This window comes from Rhinopithecus roxellana, chromosome 10, assembly GCF_007565055.1.
Source record: "Rhinopithecus roxellana isolate Shanxi Qingling chromosome 10, ASM756505v1, whole genome shotgun sequence".
NCBI lineage: Eukaryota > Metazoa > Chordata > Mammalia > Primates > Cercopithecidae > Rhinopithecus > Rhinopithecus roxellana.
This window is the reverse complement of record NC_044558.1, coordinates 23,882,456-23,904,838: the sequence shown is the minus strand read 5'-3', so window position 1 is coordinate 23,904,838 and position 22,383 is coordinate 23,882,456. Positions and strand designations below refer to the sequence as shown.

Sequence of the window (22,383 nt, the reverse complement as noted above, 5' to 3'; positions counted from 1 at the left end):
AAGGTATCCTGAATAATAGTAACTGTCCACAAGAATTTTGTAACAGTTTTATTCCAATTTGATTTTATAATGATTCATGCAATCATGATTGCTAGCCATCTATACACATTAAAGTTCAGAAAAACAGGAAAAGGCTATCTTTATGAATGAGAGACATTGACCTTTATAGTCATATCATACATTTTTATCTTGGTTGATTTACTGTTGTAAGACACTAACATGGGTATAGAGAACCTGATCATATTTATTCACATTGATGAAGAGAAAAAGCTTATATCACAAAGAGAAAACACAGTTCATGGGCTGATACCTCATAAGGAGTTGGTAAAATTCTAACCTTGCGACCAAAATCTAATTTTAAAAAGTTTTTGGCAGCTTGTGTACAAGAGAATTTTAACCCCGCATTCAGGCCTTACAAATGTTTCAGCATCTAAAAGTTAGTATGCATTTTGCCCATAGGAAGAAAGAAGACTTTGACCCCACATTAGTAACTCACTGCTCCCTCTCCCCCAACTCTAAGGATCTGTGTGTGTGTGTGTGTGTGTGGTGAGTATACTTCATGCTTGGTCATTCGATATTCCCAGAAACATTATAATATAGTAAGAAAATTTGAGAGCTTCACGGAATACTTTACCTGGCAGATCATACGCAGCCTCCCCATTTTCATCAGACTGTTTTGCTGATGTACCTTTGAGAATCCGTCATTAAAATTAATTAAAGACACCCACTTTCACACCAGAAGAATATCGTATCAGCAGTCAGCATTCTCTGTTAGTAAAGTATGCAAAGTGTGCAAAGAGATTTGTCCTCAGAGCAGTGACGGAAGAGACCAAACGGTGTTAGGGGGGGTTCCTCAGGAGAGCACAGCCTGCTCTGTGCAGACTGTGGCTTCTGTCCTGAGGCACCTGCCACAGAGAAGAGGAGAGAAAAGAAAAGAGAAGAGGAGAAAGGAGGCTGGGACACCTCCAGCAGTGGGAAGAAGAGATAGAGAAGAACAAAGCAAGACCCTGAAGAAAACAGAGGAGCAGGTCCTGGAATCCGCAGAGGAGCAGCGCACAGTGAGACAGTCTATCCTTGTTTCTGTCTCTGCCACCCCAGCAGGGGAGGATTCTCTTGGGTCCCCAGGAAACACGGTGCTCCCACAGTGGGGCTCCCTCATTCAAGACTGGGAGTGCAGGCCCTTGGGATAAGGCCAGCCCTGTTTTACCAGGGCCCAAGTTCTGAATAGAATTGGAGGCTGCCCCAGCAGCTAAGGAGGGAACATTGTCATGTTCCCATGACAATGAACTCTGTCAAGAAAACAAATTGAGCCTGCCCAGGTCCCTGCATCCCACATGGGTGACTCACAGGGTGGTCTTGGGCATACCCCAGTGGTTTGAGATGATGACTTTCTCGGGATCAGGAGAGGAGTGGGGGCATCGGGGACTGGACTGGCTGTCCATTGGAACCTTTGCCTCTCTCTTGTTCTAACCCTACCAGGATTATCAAAGAGAAGGGGCAGGCGGCTAGAATATCCTGGCAGCTAGGAAGGCATGTGGAGAATAAAAATTCCTTATGTCTTTGAAAAAGAGACACATCTTTACACAAATTGTCTGCTTGGGAGCTTCTGGGTTGGTATTTTCAGAGTCAAGAGACAGTGGATGAGAAAGTGAAAATAAGAGACTCAGAAAACATGTACAGAAGAATGAAGAACTAGTAAAAGAGACAATTTCAAGAGAAAACAGGACAAAACAAGACCAGAGGGGGAACAAAAGTAGTCCATCTCTTCATATTGGAACCACTTTAATTGGGGAAACACAGACAAAGAAGATGGCATCCCAGGGGTTGGGCAAGGAATTTGTAAGTTATTTAACACGTGAGGAGAATTTCTAAGAAAGGAAAGAACAAACTCGAGTGCAGAAAGAAAACAAAGAAGAGTAAAATGTTGCAGGCATTAAAAAAATAATAACAAAACAAAAACGAGAGAAAGGCAGAGTCCAAAACAACACACGATCTTATAAAACAAAGAATTCTCTTACAGAATAGAACCTGACGTCTCTAAAAGCATTAAACACTATAGAAAATTAGTCTGGAGGACAATAGCCATTAAAAGAGAATGAAGAGTCGGCAGCCACATAAAGAAAATAAGAAAAGACTGCAAGGGGAAAGAGATACACATTGTGAAAGAACTCCCATAGAAAGCTAATTCCAAAACATTACTCAGCAAAATATATACATAATGACTGTGTACATATACATATGTATTCATGGGTATACATATGTATCTACACAGACCACACGCAAAATTATGTAAAATACACTTCGTTGTATTTTATCTAAGGTGGGCAACATCAAAATGACAGCCATCTATCATTTTGCTGTATCTTCTTACTTTTTAAACCTATCAGAAAGAAAAGAGTAAAGAATTTGCTCGATTCATACATACACAAAAGGTTTATGCTCAAAGGCCACATCACACATAAGATTGGGATATTCTGCTGGCTGGATAATATAAAAAACAGAATGGAGTGCTCATGACTTTTTTAAATGGGGGCGGGGGGATGGAAGAGGAATAAACTGAAGTGCTCAAGAATTTACTTGTTGCATTAGTGACACTACCCCCTTCCCTTGCTGGGTTAACCCTGGGAAGTTTCTGACAACGTTTCCACTGCTTTTGGTTAGTGGCCTTTTAAATCCTGGAGAAACCAATCATAGGACTCTGTGTGTGGAGTAGGCGCAAGAGGGATTGAGGGGTATCAGGATACTTCATTGTCCCTCTCCTCTTCTTCCCTCCAGAACAGAGGTGAGCATTTCCACAGGTGTCCCAATCCAGGCACCTGGGATTTCTTTTTCAGGAGTTTTCTCTTCAAAGGAAGTTTCTTCTCCATAGCGAGTTTCCTCCAGGGGAGGTGCACTTGTGTTCACATTCCTGATTTCCCGAATGTGCTTCGTAACCTCCTTCCTTCATTTGGAGGATCTATGTTAAAGTTTGGTGTCCAAAGAGTTTTCTTGGAGGTGAAGTCTTGGGCTATTGTTTGTGGAATTTGAACAAGTTTCCTGGGTGATTCTTTACCTACCATCATCTAGAATGGAGACCAAGTCCAGAGCCATTTTCAAATGTCATCTCTTTCTAGTTATGGCAAATAAGAAACCAAGAAACACAACAGGACTTTGGTAAGTTTCACATTCTTTTGGTTTTCAGGTAATTCTGGCCCATACTTTCTTCCGTCATTTTTTCTTTTGCTATTATTTCTATCAGTGATTTTAAAAATTTATGGCCTTGTTTCTCTTCCCCTCCTAAATTAAACTGATTACATTTTTATATCCCCAACTCCTGAGATAAGTTACTGCTACATATTGAACTTCTTTCTTATACGTTCAAGGATTTAACGCTGCTTCCTTTAAAACTAAGACTGGTTCTTAATTCATCTTATTTTTAGATGAAGGCAGGTGATGATCACTAGACAAATACGTAGTCTCCCTTTATTACCCAAAATAGGCCACTCTTTTGATAGTTACCTTCGGCTCAGTATAGGTTTTAGAATTTCCGACTGGCTTCATCATAACTAGACTTTTATATTGCTGTGGTGCAATTCAATTCCACCAGTTTAAGAAGTGGAAGTCCCCAAAGTTTTGTTACAATCTCTTCCTGCCATGTCTTAGTTCAATTATGGTGTCCAATCTGGCAGCCTAGTCAAGGTACTTTTGAGATATCAATTTATAAGCACCAAGTACTAAAAAAGGGCTTAGTTTGTATACATCTCAGAAGGATGACATTTGGCTTGATCTTATTTTCGTAGGAAGGTGATGCATTCTCAACGAAGAGAGACAAAAGAAAGGGAAGGGACATATCTCACCTATTGATGACAGTATTCGTTTTATCTACTGGTTGTACTTACATCCTTCAAAGCAATACTCTAGCACATAGCCATCTAAACCTGCTGCACCAATCTGGTCTGGGGGACGCCACTTCATCGTGACAGTCGTGTCAGTGACAGAGTCCACAGCCAGAAGAGTAGGAGGGCTTGTTACAGCTTAAAGATAAAAGAGACAGAAAAGAATAAAGTATTTACTACACAGCTATAGTGCAGGAACTGTGATAAAATCAATGGGGACACAAATAAAAATAGACACAAAAGCCCTACATCTTAATGAAATTCAATTAAGACACCTTGAGCATGGTTGTGTGCCAGGCAAAGATCTAATCAACGTGAGAATTTTGGAAATGCTGTCATGTGTTTTTTCCAAATTGAGAGGCTGGTGTGGGAAGCTGGGAGGCCCAAGGAAGTTGAAGAAGGCAAGGTTTGGGATCTAATGATCTAGAGTAATTTTCCCAATGCTCTCTAATTTCTAAGTGCAAACTCTTGTATTACATTTTCTTTCCATTGAAAAAACTACCTCATTGCCATAAAATAATGGAGATGTCTTTTTTTTTTTGCCTTCACTGAACTAACTTTTTTGATTTAATAGATAACATTTAAGGTGTGACCGTAAAGCAAAGAAACCAGTTTCCAAGTGTAGCCTGTTGAACTGACCTCAATTTGTTTCAGTGGTAGTTGTTTACAATAAGCTGGGTTATATTAATAGGCTAATACCTTCAGAAGGGCAAATGGAGAGTAGTCATATGTCCATGGACTCAGCAACATGCTTTCAGTGGGGAATGACAACCAGAGCCACCCACAGTTGGCAATGGAATTATGGTAATGAATTTCAGGGCCTATGTTATGAAGCTATTCAACTTAACCTACTTTTTAATTTCTTAGACACATAAAATTGTCCCTAACTGTTTCAAGCTCCTGCCACCTACCACTCTAAGAAGCATCCAGGCCTGTTCAGCTAGGGATCAGAGAGAAAGCAGTCATACTCTGGGGCAATGATGCTCATGACAAAGACTCATCTGTCTTGACTTACCCAAAGGAACAAAAGGCCTGGAGGGCATACTGGGCTTGGAGATGCCAATGGCATTGACTGCAAAGATGCGGACCTCATAGGCCACACCTTCAATCATCTTCTTGGGCTCAAAAGTTGTTTCTTTGCAGAGATCAAAATTCAGCCTCATCCACCTGGAGCTTTGTTTCTTCTTCCTCTCAATAAAATATCCTGCCGGTATGCAAAATGAAAACTCAGGTTTTTCCTTGGTCTCTGAAAATAAACTTTGTCAGATATTAGAAGTCCTTAAAATTTTGCATTTTGTCATCAATCTATGTGAAATAGTCATACATGTATGTAAATATTTTTAACCTACCTTATTCCAAGAGAATATAAATATTAATATAAAATATAGATGAAAATAATGGGACTAAGAAATTAAAATTGTACTACAAAGAAAAGAAAAATGGATCACAGATAAGTCAGCCATAGCGACTTAGTCACTGTAAGTGAACAATATAATCAGAGCCAATGTAGTTGACTCTGAGTCCCAGCAAGGAAGATAAGAAAGGGGAAATGACCAGTTTCATGAGTCTCATTGTTAGCAAAGAGAAAAAATTCTCATGGCATAGGGGAAGCAAATGTTTCTAAGCATTTACATCTTTTTTCTTTCTTTCTTTTCTTTCTTTCTCTTTCTTTTCTTTCTTTCTCTTTCTTTCCTCTTTTTCTTTCTTTCTTCTTTCCTTTCTTTCTCTTTTTTCTTTCTTTCTTTCTTTCTTTTTCTTTCCTTTCTTTCTTTCCTTTCTTTCTTTCCTTCCTTCCTTCCTTCCTCTCTCTCTCTTTCTTTCTCTCCTTTCTTTCTTTCTTTCTTGCTTTCTTTTTTTTTTTTTTTTTGACAGAGCGTCACCCTGTTGCCCAGGCTGGAGTGCAGTGGTGTGATCTTGGCTCACTGCAACCTTCACGCCCCCGGGCTCAAGTGATCCTCCCACCTCAGCCTCCAGAGTAGCGAGTAGCTGGGACCACAGGCGTGCACCACCATGCCCAGCTAATTTTTGTATTTTTAATAGAGGTAGGGTTTTACCATGTTGGCCAGATTGGTCTTGAATTCCTGGCTTCAAGTGATCCACCCGCCTAGGCCTCACAAAGTGCTGGGATTACAGGTATGAGCCACCACGCTCAGCCTAATTATTTAATTCTAAAAGAAATTTCTTCATAGACAAAATCATGTAGAATCAGACATTCACTGGCTAGGATAGTGGAAGTTAGCCTTATAGTTGCCTCAAAATTAGTGTGTATAAATGTCAAACAAAAAAGAAAACCGGCAATCAGATGATATTCATCAGAGTTATTTAAATCTTGAGTAATTACAGAGCATCTCAACATATATATTTCATTTTGAATACATAAAGCTACAGTAAAATAGGTTTTCTTCTAAATGCAATATTTTAAAATATGCTGTGTACTAAGATGCGTAAAGAGGACACAACTGTACTGGCAGTTACACAGACTAACCAACGGGCAGTTACCTAGGATTGGAGACCCTCCATCGTAGGCAGGAGGCTCCCAGTTCATGATACACCAGTCATCTCCCACCTCTGTCACAGTCGGTGCCACTGGAGGATCAGGGAGGTCTGTGGCAGACAAAAAATAGGATAAAGTAAAATAAGGAAGAGGGAGTAGAAAAAAAAAGTTAATAGGAAAATACGTTTCTTGGTGATAATCACAGAAACTGTTATTTCTGAGACTTTTCCATGTTTATTGAATTATGCTTATGATATGGTTTGGCCATGTCCCCATCCAAATCTCATCTTGAATTGTAGCTCCCATAATTCCCACATGTTGTGGGAGGGACCTGGAGGGAGAGAATTGAATCATGGGGGCAGTTTCCTACATACTGTTCTCATGGTAGTAAGTCTCAAGGGATCTGCTGGTTTTATAAGGGGAAACCCCTTTGGCTTGGTTCTCATTCTCTCTCTCTTGTCTGCTGCCATGTAAGACATGGCTTTCACCTTCCACCATGATTGTGAGGCTTCCCCTGCTACAAGGAACTGTAAGTCCATTAGACCTCTTTTTCTTTATAAATTACCCAGTCTCTAGTAGGCCTTTATCAGCAACGTGAAAACAGACTAATACAAGTTGGTAACTAATTTGGGCAAAAATGTGTGCTCAATATGGGATAAGGGAAGATAAGCCCACCCCTCGCTCCAAATAAAAATAATGATGTCTCCAAATCCCTTAAACTAGTGTCCCAGCATTACAGAATAAGCCCCATGTGAAACCCAAAACTCTCATTCCTTACCTTGAAAAATGTTAACCAAGAAATTATTGTCTAAATGTTGAATATGGTTGTTGTGGTTGTTGTAGTTGTTGTTTTTAACTACAAAGTGAACTTCCAGCAGAATTGAATCAAGGAGTTTTACAAGACTCAAGATGTTGGCTGGTAGAAATCCAAGTCAGAAATGGCAAGTCACAATATCTTGTAAATATAGTTTGGTGTCTGATAAAAATGACCTTAGTTTTTGGTCAATTTGAAATATGTCATTTAAGGAGAAACTAAAGTGAGAAGAGGAGAGTATCAGACCTTGGAACAGTAGTAATCTGCTAGACTCATTTTACTCAGTTTTGGGCTTAGGAAAAATGCACTTAGATAGTTGTCTAAGGACCAAGGCAGATCTTATCCCTCTGTAATGACTGTGATGTGGGAAGTTATTTAGCAATTGTGTTTCAGTGATGTTTAAAGGGCACCAAAAGGGAATATGACTGGAGAGCTAATGACCAGCAACCCCAAATGGCTGACCTTAGCTATTCTTCCTCCAATGATAAGTCCTCTAGGCAAGAAAAAAAAGAAGACAAAGGAAAGACAAAGGAAGGAAATGGAAGGGAAGGACAAAGAAGGAAAGTCTACTCTGAATCTTGACATGTCAGCTTGATTCTAGAAGTGTGTTTACCTGGAGGACTTACCCACAACTTTAATCTTGATGGCTGCATGTGCCTCTCCAGCTTCGTTTTTCAGATTGATGTGGTAAACACCAGAGTCATCTCTTTCAGCTACATCAATGACCAGAGTGCTGCTATCAGGGTAAGATTCTGCCCTTATCCGGCCACTGCCTTCCATAATAGCCTAAGAAGGAGAGAAACAAAATGTGGCATGATTTACACATAAAAAAGGGCTACTTCGGAGTGTCTTATAAATTGAGGAATTCAGCAGACTATACAGTGTAGAGTGTATAGATTATATAGTGTATTTGGCAGACTATATAGTGTAACTATGTACTGTTCATGCCTATTATATATTTTCTCAGTTTAATTCTTCCCCAACTCTAATGACAAGGTATTATTATACCATCTTACACATAAAGAAACTGAGACTTATCTTGCTCAAGGTCACACAGGTAGGAAGTAGCAGAATTGGGATTTGATCCCAAAGCCCACTAGCCACCAACTTTCCCAAGAGAAAATTGGAGGGCTAAAAATACAAGCGCAGAAATGTCATTCTAGGAGAGGAGGCCCTGTCTATGAAATTAGAAACCCTCAAACTCCTATCAGCAACTAAATAATGATTTGTTCACTTTCTTAGATGTTTGGAAAATTTTAAAATACTGAAAAGGATTGAAGAAGGCTGCAAGGCCAATTTTCCACTTTCTTCTTCTAGCAAAATTAAAAAAGAGTAAACATCCAATTCCCAAAGTAAAGACAGAGTGAGGTTGAACCTCCTATTATATTTTCTTTCTTTTATTTTCTTCCTCTTCTATTTTTCACTTTTTTTTTCTTCTTTCTTAAACCTGAAATTTAAAAAGGATTACATTTTTCTGATTCCCAGGTTGTATCTTCTATAAGACAATAAACAGCCAATATACAAAGAGGAAAAGGAGAGAAGGTCAAAGTAATTTAGAATCTGGTTATTTGTCACTAACTACTAGGTAAACTCTCTACTCTTTTGTGTCTGTATTAGGACTCATAAGTCTTCAACAACCTAAGATTGTGATCACAGCAAGAATATCTGAAATAATTCTCTAATTCTTCTATTTTGTAATAGAACAAAATTCCCTCATATCAGCCAAATTCTAATGTAAGATTATAATAGATGTTCTCATTTGTTTTTATTTTTTATTTTTCTCACTCCCAAAGCTAATCCATCTCCTTTCTTTTTAATGTGAGAAAAAAAGTTTATATTGGGTCATGTTACACTATCATCTTCAGTTTTCTATATTTTGTTTTGTTGGTTTTCTTGTACACTATAATTTACATAGAGCAAAATTCACACTTTTTAGAAATATAGTTCTATGAATTTTGACAAATTTGTGTTACCACCACAGTCAAGATATAAACCATTTCCATCACCTTCAACGTGGCTCCAAGCTCCTTGGCAATTAAACTACACCCTACACCCTGGAACCACTGGAACCACTGGTCTAATATCTGTCCTTCGTTTTCCTTTTTCCCAAATGCCATATAACTGGAATCCAACAGTATGTAGCCTTTTGCCTCTGGCTTTTTTCTTAGCATGATACTTTTTAGATCCTTCCTTGCTGCTGCATGTATAACTAGTACATTCCTTTTTATTGCTGAGTAGTATTCCATTGTATATTCCATGTGTAGTTAGTTCATGTATGTACCAAGTGTGTATTTGTACAATTGGACTTTTGGGTTGTTTCTGGGTTTTGACAATTATGAACAAAGCTACTGAAAACATTCATATACAGGTTTTTGTGTGGACATGTCTTCATTTTTCTTGGGTGAATGACTAGACATAGCATCATAGAATTGTATAGTAAGAATACATTTACTTTATAAAAAACCACCAAACGATTTGCCAAAGAGGATGTACCATTTTGCTGGTACATTCAATCTGGAAAAGTGATGTATGTACATTTCATTGTTCCATATCCTTGTCAGAACTTGGAATTGTCATTTTTAAAGTGTTTTTTTTTTTAAAAAAAACTCATTAAAATACTTTTTTAGTATACTTTCTTTCACTTAGCATAATTGTTTTAAGATTCATCCATGTTTTTGTATGTATCAGTATTTCTTTTTATTGTATGACTATAGTATTTATTGTATGAATAAAAAGTAGTCCATTGTATGAATATATTAAAATTTGTTTATTGATTCACCTGTTGATGGACATTTGAGTTGTTTTCAGCTTTTGTATATTACAAATAATGCTATTATGAACACTTGTTCTGGTAGTTTTTTTATTGTTGTTGATTACATTGAATTTTTTACATTGGTAACCATGTCATCTGCAAATAAAGACAGTTTTACTTCTTCCTTTCTAATATGGATGTCTTTTATTTCCTTTTCTTGTCTGGTTGCTCTGGCTAGAAGCTCAAGTATGATGGTGAATAGAAGTAGTGAGAGTGGGCATATCTCTCTTCTTTCTGATTTTAGAGGAAAAGCATTCACTTTTGCATTGTTAAGTAGGATAATAGTCGTAAAATTTTTGTGGGTGTCTTTTATCATGTTGAGGAGGGTCTTTTTACTTCCTGGTTTGTTGAGAGATTTATATTAGGAATGGATCCTGGATTTTGCCAAATGTTTTTGCTGTGTCTACTGAGAGGGCTGTATTTTTTTCTACTTGTTCATATCATGACTTATATTGATTTTTAAATATTAAACCAACTTTTGGATTCCTGAGATAAACCCTACTTTGTTATGATATATTACATATTATTATTTTCATATATTGTTGGATTTGATTTGCTAAATTTTGTTTAGAACTTTAAAATCCATGTTCATGAATGATAATGGTTTGTAGTTTCCTCTTCCTGGAATGTCTTTGTCTGATTTTACTATAAGGGTAATACTGGCCTTAAAGAACGAGTTGGTAAATATTCTTATTCGCTCTTCTTCAATTTTGGGGAAGAGTTTTTGTAGAATTTGGTATTGTTTCTTGCTAAATGTTTGTTAGAACTGTCTAGTGAAGTCATCTAGACCTGAACTTTTTTTGCGAAATGCTTTTAATTACAAATTTCCTTTCTTTAATTGTTATAGGGAAATTCAATACTGATTTAGTAGTATTCTGCAAGTCTAATATGTGATGTGTTCATAAATATTTTCTTTTTTGTTTTTGAGATGGAGTCTTGCTCTATTGCCCAGGCTAGAGTGCAGTGATATGATCTCGGCTCACTGCAACCTCCGCCTCCTGGGTTCAAGCAATTCTCCTGCTTCAGCCTCCTGAGTAGCTGGCATTACAGGCACATGCCACAATGCCCGGCTAATTTGTTTGTATTTTTAGTAGAGACAGGGTTTCACCATGTTGGCCATGCTGGTCTTGAACTCCTGACCTCAAGTGATCTGCCTGCCTTGGCCTCCCAAAGTGCTGGGACTACAGGTGTGAGCCACCGCACCCTGTCATAAATATTTTCTAATTTACCATATGGTGTCTTTGATCCATGAATTATTTAGACATGTGTTGTTTAGGTTCCAAATATTTGGGAATTTTTCCAGATATCTATTATTGATTTCTAATTAATTCCATTGCAGTCAGAAAACATACCTTGCATGACTTGAATCCTTTAATATTTATTGAGAATTATTTATGGTCCAGAATATGGTCTATCTTGCTAAATGTTCCATGTGCGGTTTAAAATAATACTCATTTTGCTTTGTGTAGTGGAGAGTTCTTTAAATGACGATCAGTTCAAAATGGCTGCTGGTATTGTTCCAGTCTTCTAAACCTTACTGATTTTCTGTCTTCTTGTTCTATTAACTATTGAGAGAAGAGTATTGAAATCTTAAATTCCTCGATTTCTCCTTGCAATTCAATCTTCTTGCCATTTATTTGCAGCTTGTCCCATCTGTTCTTTGTGCCTCTTTTTCTGCCTTCTTTTGGGTTAAATATTTTTATGATTCCATTTTATTTCCTTTGTTGATTTATTAGCCATAACTCTTTGTTTTATTATTTTAGTGGCTTCTTTAGGGTTTATTGCAAACCTCTTTAACTTTTCACAACCTACCTTCAAGTGATATGACACTTCATGTACATTACAAACAGTCCCTGACTTACAATGGTTTTAACATACAATTTTTCAACTTTATGATGGTATGAAAGCAATATGCATTCAGCAGAAATCATACTTTGAATTCTGAATGTTGTTCTTTTCCCAGGCTAGCAATATGCAGTATGATACTCTCTCGTGATAGTGGGTGGCAGCAGCGAGCCTCAGCTCCCAGTTAGCCATATAGCCATGACGGTGAACAACTGATCTCCATAGTGTACTGTGTTGCTAGATGATTTGTCCATCGTAGGCTAATGTAAGTGTTCTGAGCATGTTTAGGTGGGCTAGGCTAAGCTATGATGTTCAGTAAGTTAGGTGTATTAAATGCCTTTTTTTCTTTTTGAGACAAGGCCTTGCTCTGTCACTTAGGCTGCAGTGGCTCACTGTAACCTCTGCCTCCAGGGTTCAAGAATTCTCCCACTTCAGCCTCCCAAGTAGCTGGGACTACAGGTGTGCACCACCACACCTGGCTAATTTTTTGTATTTTTGGTAGAGACGGGGTTTCACCATGTTGGTCAGGCTGGTCTTGAACTCCTGGCCTCAGGTGATCTGCCCACTTCTGCCTCCCAAGGTGCTGGGATTACAGAAGTGAGCCACTGTGCCCAGCTGCTTTTTCAACTTATGATATTTTCAACTTACTATGGGTTTATCTGGTGCAACTCCATCATAAGCCAAGATGTATCTGTAGAAGAAATTTATAGTAGTACAGTTCCCTTTTTACCTTTACTAATTCTTACTTCTATTTCTTCCCTACTGAACTTGTATATTTGTTGTTATAAATTTCATGCATACTTATGTTATAAACCCTATAATGCATTGTCATAATTTCTGTTTAAACAATTTTCTTTTTAAAATATTTAAATATTAAGAAAAAATCTTCCACGTTTATCCATGTAGTTACTATTTCTGGTGCTCTTTGTTCTTTTGTGAAAATATTTCCAGCTGGTATCACTTCCCTTCTAACTTCAAGGATTCCCTCTAACATTTCTTGTAGTGCAGTTCAGCTGGTGATGAATTCTCTCAATTCTTGTATATGTGAAAATAATTTTACTTTGCCTTCATTTCTTAAATTCATTTCTACTGAGTCCTAGGTTGACAGTTTTTTGTTTTTTGTTTTTCAGTTCTTTAAAGATGTTGCTCCTGTTTTCTCACTGGCCATGCTTCCAGAGAAATATGCTGCCATCCTTGCCTTTGTTTCTCTTTACTTAATATGACATTTTTCTCTATCTGCTTTTAATATTTTTCTTCATCACTGGTTTTAAGCAGCTTGATTGTGATGGATCTTGGTGTAGTTTTCTTAATGCTTCTTGTACTTAGGGTTTATTGAGCTTCTTGCATCTGTAAGTTCATAGCTTTTACCAAATTTGGAAACTTTGTGGCCATCGTTAATTAAATATTTTTTTTCCTTCTCCTTGGGGAACTCCAGTTCTGTCCTGTCTTTGGGGACATACATTTGACCCCTTAAAGTTCTCCATAGCTCAATGATACTCTTTTTTTGTTTCCAGAAAATGGAAGAGGAGGAAATACTCCTTCTCCAATTTTCTTTTGTTTTCATTAAAAAACTTAAGTTTTTAGAGCAATTTTAGATTCACAACAAAATTGAGTGGAAAGTATAGAGAGTTTCCATCTATCACATGTCCCCACACATGCACAACCTCTCCGACTATTAACATCCTGCACCATGGTGGTACATTTGTTACAATTGATGAATCCATGTTGACACATTATCATCACCCAAATTTCACAGTTTCCATTAGAGTTCACTTTTGGCATTGCACATTCTATGGGTTTTGACAAATGTATGACATGTATGCACAATTACAGTATCATACAGAATAGTTTCACTGCCCTAAAAATTCTCTGTGCTTCACCCTGTTCATCCCTGTCTTCCTCCCAGGCCCTGGCAACCACCCATCTTTTTACCACCTCCATAATTTTGCTTTCTCCAGAATGTCCTATAGCTGGAATTAGGCAGTATGTAACCTTTTCTGACAGGCTTCTTTCACGTAGTAATATCTGTTTAAGGCTCCTTCATGTCGTTCTTGGCTTAGTAGCTTATTGCTTTTTAGTGCTGAATAATATTCCATTGTCAGGATGTACTGTAGTTTATGAATTCATTCACCTACTGAAGGATATCTTGGTTGCTTCTAGGTTTTGGCAATTATGAAAAAAGCTGCTGTAAACACTTGTGTGCAGGGTTTTGTGGGTGCATAAGTTTTCAACTCATCTGAGTAAATATCAAGGAGCACAATTGCTGAATTTCATGGTAAGAGTGTGTTTAGTTTTGTAATAAACTGTCAAACTGTCTCCCAAAATAACTGTGCCATTTTGCATTCCCATCAGCAATGAATGAGAGTTCCTGTTGCTCCACATCCTTCCAAGCATTTTATGTTCTCAGTGTTTTGAATTTTGGCCATTCTAATGCATGAATGACATTGTTGTTTTAATTTGTAATACCCTAATAACATGAGACATTGAACATCTTTTCATATGCTTACTTGTCATCTATATATGTTCTTCGGCGAGAGGTGTTTTTTCAGCTCTTTGCCCATTTTTCAATCAGGTTGTTCATTTTCTTATTGTTGAGTTTTAAGAGTTCTTCGTATTTTTTTTTTATAACGATTCTTTATCAGATGTGTCTTCTGTAGCTATCTTCTCTGAGTCTACGGCTTCTCTTCTCATTCTCTTGACATTGTCTTTTGCAGAGCAGATATTTTTAATTTTAATGAAGTCCAGCTTATCAAATGTATTTTCCACTAATTGTGCCTTTAGTGTTGTATCTAAAGGATCATCACCATAATCAAGGTCATCTAGGTTTTCACCTATGTTATGTTCCAGGAGTTTTATAGTTTTACATTTTACATTTAGGTATATGATCCACTTTGAGTTAATTCTTGTGAAGGGTATAAAGACTGTGTTTGCATTCATTGTCAGTTGTTCCAGCCTTATTTGTTGAAAAGACTACCTTTGCTTCATTGTATTGCCTTTGCTCCTTTGTCAAAGACCAGTTAACTATATTTATGTGGGTCTATTTCTGGACTTCCTATTCTGTTCCACTGATCAATTTTTATGTTCTTTTGTCAATACCACGCTGTCTTGATTATGGAAGCTTTATAGTAAGTCATTAAATTGGGTATTATCACTCTTCTGAGTTTGTTCTTATTCTTCAATATTGAGTTGGCTATTCTGGGAGTTTTGTCTCTGTATATAAAATTCAGAATTAGTTTGTTCATATCCACAGAATAACACACTTGGATTTTGATTGGAATTGCATTGAATCTCTAGATTAAGCTGGGACATCTTGACAATATTGCATCTTCCTATACATGAATATGGAGTATCTCTTCATTTATTTATTTTTCTTTGATTTCTTTCATCCGAGTTTTACAGTTTTCCTCATATAGATTTTGTACCGATTGGATTTATACCTAATTATTTCATTTTGGGCGGTATGAATATAAATGGTAATATGTTTTTAAATTTATATTCCACTTGTTTATTGCTGGTATAAAGGAAAAGAGTTGGCTTTTGTATGGGAACATTGTATTATCCTGCAACTTTGCTATAAATTATTAGTTTCAGGAGTTTTTGTATCAATTCTTTTAGATTTTCTACACAGACAACCATGTCATCTGTGAACAAAGACCATTTTATTTCTTCCTTCTCAATTTGTATGCCTTTTTTTTTTTCTTTTATTGCATTAGCTAAGCCTTCCAGTATGATGTTAAAAAGCAGTGGTGAGAGGAGGACCCTCTTGCCTTATTTCTGATCTTGGTAGGAAAGCGTCAAGTTTCTCACTGTTAAGTATAACTTTGGCTGTTGGGTTTTTGTTGTTGTTGTTTTATTCAGTAGATTTTTAAAACTCAAATTGAAGAACTTTCCCTCTATTTTTATTTTGCCAAGAGTTTTCTTCATGCATTTTGTCAAAAGATTCTTTCTGTGTCTATTGACATAATCATGTTATTTTTCTCCTTTAGCCTGTTGATGTGGTGGATTACATTAACTGATTTTCAAATTTTTAGCCAGCATTGTATACATAGACTAAGTTCCACTTGGTCTTGGTGTATAATTCTTTTTATACATTGTTGGGTTTGATTTGCTAATGTTTTATTAGGATTTTTGCATCTACATTTATGAGAGATATTGGTCTGAAATTTTCTGGTTTTGGTATTAGGATAAAGCTGACCTCATAGATTGAATTAGGAAATATTCTGAAAGAGATTAAGGCACAATTTCTTTTTTAAATGTTTGGTAGAATTTACTAACAAACCCACTGGGGCCTATTGCTTTCTGTTCTGTAAGTTATTAATTATTGATTCAATTTGTTTAATAGAGATAATCCTTGTCTGATTGCCTATTTCTTCTTGTGTGAGTTTTAGAAATTGTATCTTTCAAGGAGTTGGTCCATTTCAACTAGGTTGCGAAATTTATGGGCACAGAGTTGTTCATAATATTCCGTAACTATCTTTTTAATGTTCATAGGATTTATAGTAATGTCCCTCTTTCATTTCTGTTAATTAGCCTTGACTCTTCTTTTCCTACTTAGCCTGGCTAGAGGGTTATACGTTTTACTGATATTTACAAAGAACCAGCTTTTGTTAATTTTCTCTATTAATTTCGAGTTTTCAATTTCATTTATTTCTGCACTAATTTGTGTCATGTCTTTTATCTGCTTACTTTGAATTTAATTTACTCTTCTTTCTCTTGTTTTCTAACATGGAAACTTTGATTATTACTGGTTTTAAGTCTTTCTTATTTTTAAATATATGCAATCATTGCTATTAATTTCCCTTTAAGCACTGCTTTTGCTGCAACCTAAACATTTTGATATGTTGTATTTTCATTTTCACTTAATTCAATATATTTTAAATTTTCTTTTAAGATTTCTTCTTTGATGTGTGTTGTTTAATCTTCAGGAATTTGAGGGATTTTCAGCTATTTTTCTGTTTATTGATTTTTGGTTTCACTTCTGTAATTTATTTATTTTTAGTTTAATTAAATTGTCCCTGACAGCAGATATTGCATGACTTCTATTTTAAAAAATTTGTTAAGGTGTTTTTATGGTCTAGAATGTGTTCTATTTTGGTGAATATGCTATGTATTCTTGAAAAGAATGGGTGATCTGCTGCTATTGGATGAAGTAATCTATAGATGTTAGTTATACACAATTGATTGATAGTGCTGTTGAATTCAGCTACATCCTTACTGACTTTCTGTCTGCTGAATCTGCCCATTTCTGATAGAGGGATGTCAAAGTCTCCAACTATAATAATGAATGCATCTATTTTTCATTGCTGTTCTATCAGTTTTTGTCTCATATATTTTGAGGCTCTGTTGTTAGGTGCATACATGTTAAGGATTATTAGGCCTTCTTGGAGTATTGACCCATTTATCATTATGGAATGCTCCTTTTTATTCCAGATAAATTTCTTTGCTCTGTAGTTTGCTTTGTCTGAAGTTAATATGGTTACTCATACTTTCTTTTGTTTAGTCTTAGCACAGTATGTCTCTCTCCATCCCTATACTTTCAGGGATGCAACTTTATATTTAAAGCGGGTTTCTTATAGTCAGCATATCTTCAGGTCATGTTTTTGCTATACTGACAATCTTGGGCTTTTAATTTGTATATTGGACCATTGACATTTAAAGTAAATATTGGTGTAGCTGAATCAATATCTGTCATATTTATTATTATTTTCTATTGGTTGCCCTTCTTCTTTGTTCCTATTATTGTCTTCTACATTTTTTTCTGCCTTTTGTGGTTTTAATTAAGCATTCTGTGTGATTTCATTTTCTCTCCTTTATTAGCATATTAATTTTACTTCCTCTTTTTTCAACTTTTTAAAGTGGTTTCCCTAGTTTACAATATATATTTACAATTAACCCAACTCCACTTTCAAACAACACTACAGTGGTTCACAAGTAGTGCACGTACTTTAAAACAATGAAATGTCCCTAATTCTTCTCTCCCATTTTTTGTATTATCGCTGTCATTCATTTCACTTATATATAAAAATACATAAATATAACTATATAAGTATACCTAATGGAATACATTGTTGCTTTTATCATTTTGAACAAAATGTTATTGGTTAGATCAACTGAGAGTATGAAAAATGAAAAAGTTTATTTTACCTTCACTTATTCATTATTTTATACTCTTTCTTTATGTAGATCTGAGTTTCTGACCAATATTATTTTCCTTTTTTCTGAAGAACATCTTTTAACATTTTTGGCAAGACAGATCCATTGGCAACAAATTTCCTTTTTGTTTGTCTGAGAAAGTCTTTATTTCTCCTTCACTTTTGAGAGAGAATTTCAGAGGGGACAGAATTCTAGGTTGGTGGGTTTTCACTCTGAACACCTTCATTGTGTCACTCCACTCTCACATGTCAGCAGTTCGCCCTGTATCCTCAACTCTCTGACATATCTAAGAGGAGTTGCTAATTTTTCAGATTGTCCAGCTTTTTACTTGTTGTTAGGCTAGAGTGGCAACTTCTAAGTTGATTACATGCCAGAATGAAAATTGGAAGTCTAACTGATTCTTTAAATTATTTTGGACTTTTTCTCTTGTGTTTCATTTTGGATCATTTCTATTGCTATGTCTCCAAATTCACCTGCAATGTCTAATTAGCCATTAACTCCATCTACATATTTTTTTATCTGAGACATTTTATTGTTTTCATCTGTAGGTGATTTGATTTGGATCTTTTTATATTTTCCATTTCATTTCACTTTTTTCACTTAATTTTCTGTATTTAATTCAAATGAAGAGCTTAACATTTCTCCACCTAACTTTTTGAACATATGGAATACAGTTAAAACAACTATTTTCATATACTTGACTGCTAAATCTAATTTACATATGAGATCTGAGATGGCTGTAACTGACTTTCCTCCTCATTTTGAGCTGTGTTTTCCTGCTTATTTCTCTACCATAATGTTTGACTGGATGGCAGAATATTGCTAATTTTGCCATGTTGGGTGCTTGATATTTTTGTATTCCTATATAAATCTTGAGCTTTGTTTTGAAATGCAATTAAATTATTTGGAAATTGATTGAATCTTTTAGGCTTGTTTTTATGACTTATTAGGTGGGTCCATGACAGTACTCAGTCTAGGGTTAATTATTCCTGCAACCAAGGCAAGGCTTTCCCGAGTACTCTACTCAATGCACTGTGAATGATGAGGTTTTCACGTCTAGCTAGGGGGAACAGGCACTACTATTGGCCTTGTGTGAGTGCCAGTCCACTTCTCTTTAATCCTTTCAGATGTTCCTTTCTTGAATCTTGGGTAGTTTCCTCATAAATGTACACTGATCTTTGCTGAATACTTGAGCATGATCCTCTGCTGAGCTTCAGGGGGACTCTCTGTGTAGCTCTGTCCTCCAGTATGCATAGTATGTATCCTATGAACTCTAGCTGCCTTGGTCTCCTTGCGCAATGGGAGTCCTAAACTTAGGGAGTCCACTGGGTTCTGCCCAGCTTTTTCTTTCTTGTGCCACTGCCTGGATGCTCTTTTATGGCAATAAGCTTGAGGCAATTACAGGGCTCACTTCATTTGTTTATCATATTTCATAGTCACTGTCTTTCACGATCTGATGTCCAACGTCTTGAAACCCATTGTTCATATATTTTGTCTATTTTGGTGGTTATTTCAAGTGAGTAGGTAAATCTGGTTGCTGTTATTCAATTATGGTTGAAAGTAGAAGTCTCACTCTGCTTTTTATCATTTTATTTTATTTTTAACATTAAGAAAATTTTTTTTGAGATAGTCTTGCTCTGTCACCTAGCTGGAGTGCAGTGGCGCAATCTCGGCTCACTGTAACCTCTGCCTCCTGGGTTCAAGCGATTCCTGTGCCTCAGTCTCCCGAGTAGCTGGAATTACAGGCATGCACCACCGTATTTGGTTAATTTTTTTGTATTTTTAGTAGAGATGGGGTTTCTCCATGTAGGCTCAGGCTGATCTGGAACTCCTAGCTTCAGGTGGTCTGCCTGCCTCAGCCTCCCAAAGTGCTGGGATTGCAGGCGTGAGCCACTGCACCCGGCCTCATGTCTTCTTTTTAAATGTAACTTTTTTTTTTTTTGCTTTTATTTTTGTAGAAAGCCACAGAGTCACACATGAGCTGGCACTGCTCTACCATTTCACCCTCATTTGTCTTTCTCCCCATCATTCACTTTGCCCCAGACATGCTGGCTTTCCTTCTGTTCCTCCAACACATCAGGCTCATTCTCTCCCCTTGGCCTTTGCACTTATAATTGCCTCCATATGGAAATCTCTTCTCTTTGATCTTCACATAAAGGGTTCCTTGTTCTTCACAGAGGCTGCCATTGACTATGCAGTCATTTGTAATTGTATCATTCTCTTTTATTATCTTCTTGTACTTACTACTATCCAAAGTGACTTTGTTCACTTATTTAATAATTCATTTCCTTTTTCATCTCCCCAATTTCCATTAGAATTAAAAATGAGGCTTTCTTCACTGTGCATCAAAATGTGCTTTGCTATGTAATAGTCAGAAATATGAGAAGTAAATGAATGATGATCAGATTTGCCTGAAAATCAGTCATCTCTCTTTTTCAAAGGAATTACAACTGTACTGTACTGCTGTACATTTATTCGTTTTCTCCCTTCATCTGACTAATGGAGGGCAAGGGGTGGAGTAGGCAGTGTGTATGCATATGTGTGTGTGCATGTGACTGTGTGCAAGTATAAAACAAACCTTATCTGCCCGGCTCCAGATGGCTTTAGGAGGTGGTTCTCCACTGATGGGGATCTCAAGACGAAGCTTGTTTCCTGCAATCACTGTCACTGTATTATCAGCATCAAGACCATCCAGGATGATCTTAGGAGGATCTAGAATATTAAACATAGTCTTTGTTATCAGACAGTCATTTCTGTGTGAATATCTGCACTAATGTTTGGCTGTATGATGGTAGTAACCAATATTTTATCTGATCAAAAAGAATATAAGAGAAGTCAAGATAGTTGGTGCCTGGCACCTTGCAAAACCATTTTATTGTAAGGTGTTGGTATAAGTCACCAATCTTTCTGATTGGTGATTAATATCAATTGATGTATTTTTCCTTAAATGTCACTTAGTTTTGAATATATTATAATTCCATGGTAAGCAAAAGCAAACAAAAAAGAACACAACTATGCAATGACTTATTTTATCTACTCACCAATAACATGAACTTTGGCAGGCAGAGTAACATTGTAGGCATCAGGTGCAAATACATAATCACCTTCATCTTCAGTGAGGGCATTGGCTATCACTAACTTGTGTATCCTAAGGAAACAAGGAAAATGTATTTCTAAGACTGCAAAGATCTAGTTTATATAAGACCCAAACTGAAAAGACACTTGGCCTTTATCTGATTAACTTCTGTAGTGCAGGAGAGAGAGGGAGAAAGAGAGAGAGAGAGAAAGAAAAAGAGAGAGAGAGAGAGAGAGAAAATGAATGAGAAGCCTTAATTATTCTACTTATTGGTTCAAATTAAATGTTTATTTTGGACAATAAGGAATTATCTCCACAAATACAATCTGCTTATTGTATAAGCAGTCTATTATTCTTTTTTTAATCTCATAGCTTTAAAAAAGCTAAAATAGAACATATCAATAGTGCTATACTTTAAGATTCAAGAGATTGCCAAGAATAATATTGATTTTGACTTTATATCCCAAACTCTAAGAACAACAGCTCTTAACTTTATTGGGGTCACAAACCAGTGAATCTCTAATGGACACTATGAATCCTTTCTGTCTAAAAAGTATGTATTTTTGTACACACAGAATTTTCTCACAATTTCACAAGAATTATGGGGCTTCCTAAAGTTCATTTATGATATCCTAAAAGCCCATGAATTCAAAGTTAAACTCTTGCCTTAGATCTTTGCCAGGTTCTAGGATATTATGCCCCCTACACAAAGATTTGTGGGAAGGCATTGTGACACTTATTGGTTAAAGATAGTTAATCCATTTGATCAGGTCCTCAATTAGAATTCAGTATTTTTCCTCTAAATTCATATTTATTATTTATTTTAGAGACAGGGTCTCTCAATCTATTTCCCAGGCTGGAATGCAGTGGTGTGATCTCAGCTCACTTCAACCTCCCCCTACTGGGCTCAAGCCATCCTCCCACCTCCCAAGTAGTTGGGATTATAGGTGCATGCCACCACGCTTGGCTAGTTTTTGTGTTTTTTGTAGAGACGAGGTTTTGCCATGTAGCCCAGGAGCTCTTGAACTCCTGACCTCAAGTGATCCGTCTGCCTCGGCCTCCCAAAGTGTTGGGACTACAGGCATGAGCCATGGTGCCTGGCCTCTAACTTCATGTTTAGATGGAAAAAGGGTCAATGGATTTTGAATAGACAAAGTACCATAGTATGAGGTACAGATACAGGATTATGAGTAGGACATGGTGTACAACAGAGAAATCACACCTTCTTGCTAGTTGGAAGCAAAGAATCAGGAATAGATGATCTCCCTATGGCTACCCTTCAAACATCCTCAACAAATATGTAATTTAGAAAAC

At 36.6% G+C, this 22,383-nt stretch overlaps 1 protein-coding gene across 5 annotated transcripts in view; it reads right to left on the bottom strand.

Moving 5' to 3' along the window:
* The window catches only part of MYBPC1 (myosin binding protein C, slow type), a 98,369-nt gene that overhangs the window by 18,744 nt on the left and 57,242 nt on the right, over nt 1–22,383 (bottom strand). For all 5 annotated transcript variants that reach the window (XM_010357198.2, XM_010357201.2, XM_010357200.2 and 2 more), the window contains 6 exons: nt 21,035–21,141; nt 20,572–20,705; nt 7,810–7,969; nt 6,375–6,479; nt 4,891–5,079; nt 3,879–4,013 (listed from right to left, as the gene is read on the bottom strand). In XM_010357198.2, coding sequence (XP_010355500.1) covers nt 3,879–4,013; nt 4,891–5,079; nt 6,375–6,479; nt 7,810–7,969; nt 20,572–20,705; nt 21,035–21,141 — 830 coding nt within the window. The remainder of the gene's footprint in view (nt 1–3,878; nt 4,014–4,890; nt 5,080–6,374; nt 6,480–7,809; nt 7,970–20,571; nt 20,706–21,034; nt 21,142–22,383) is intronic.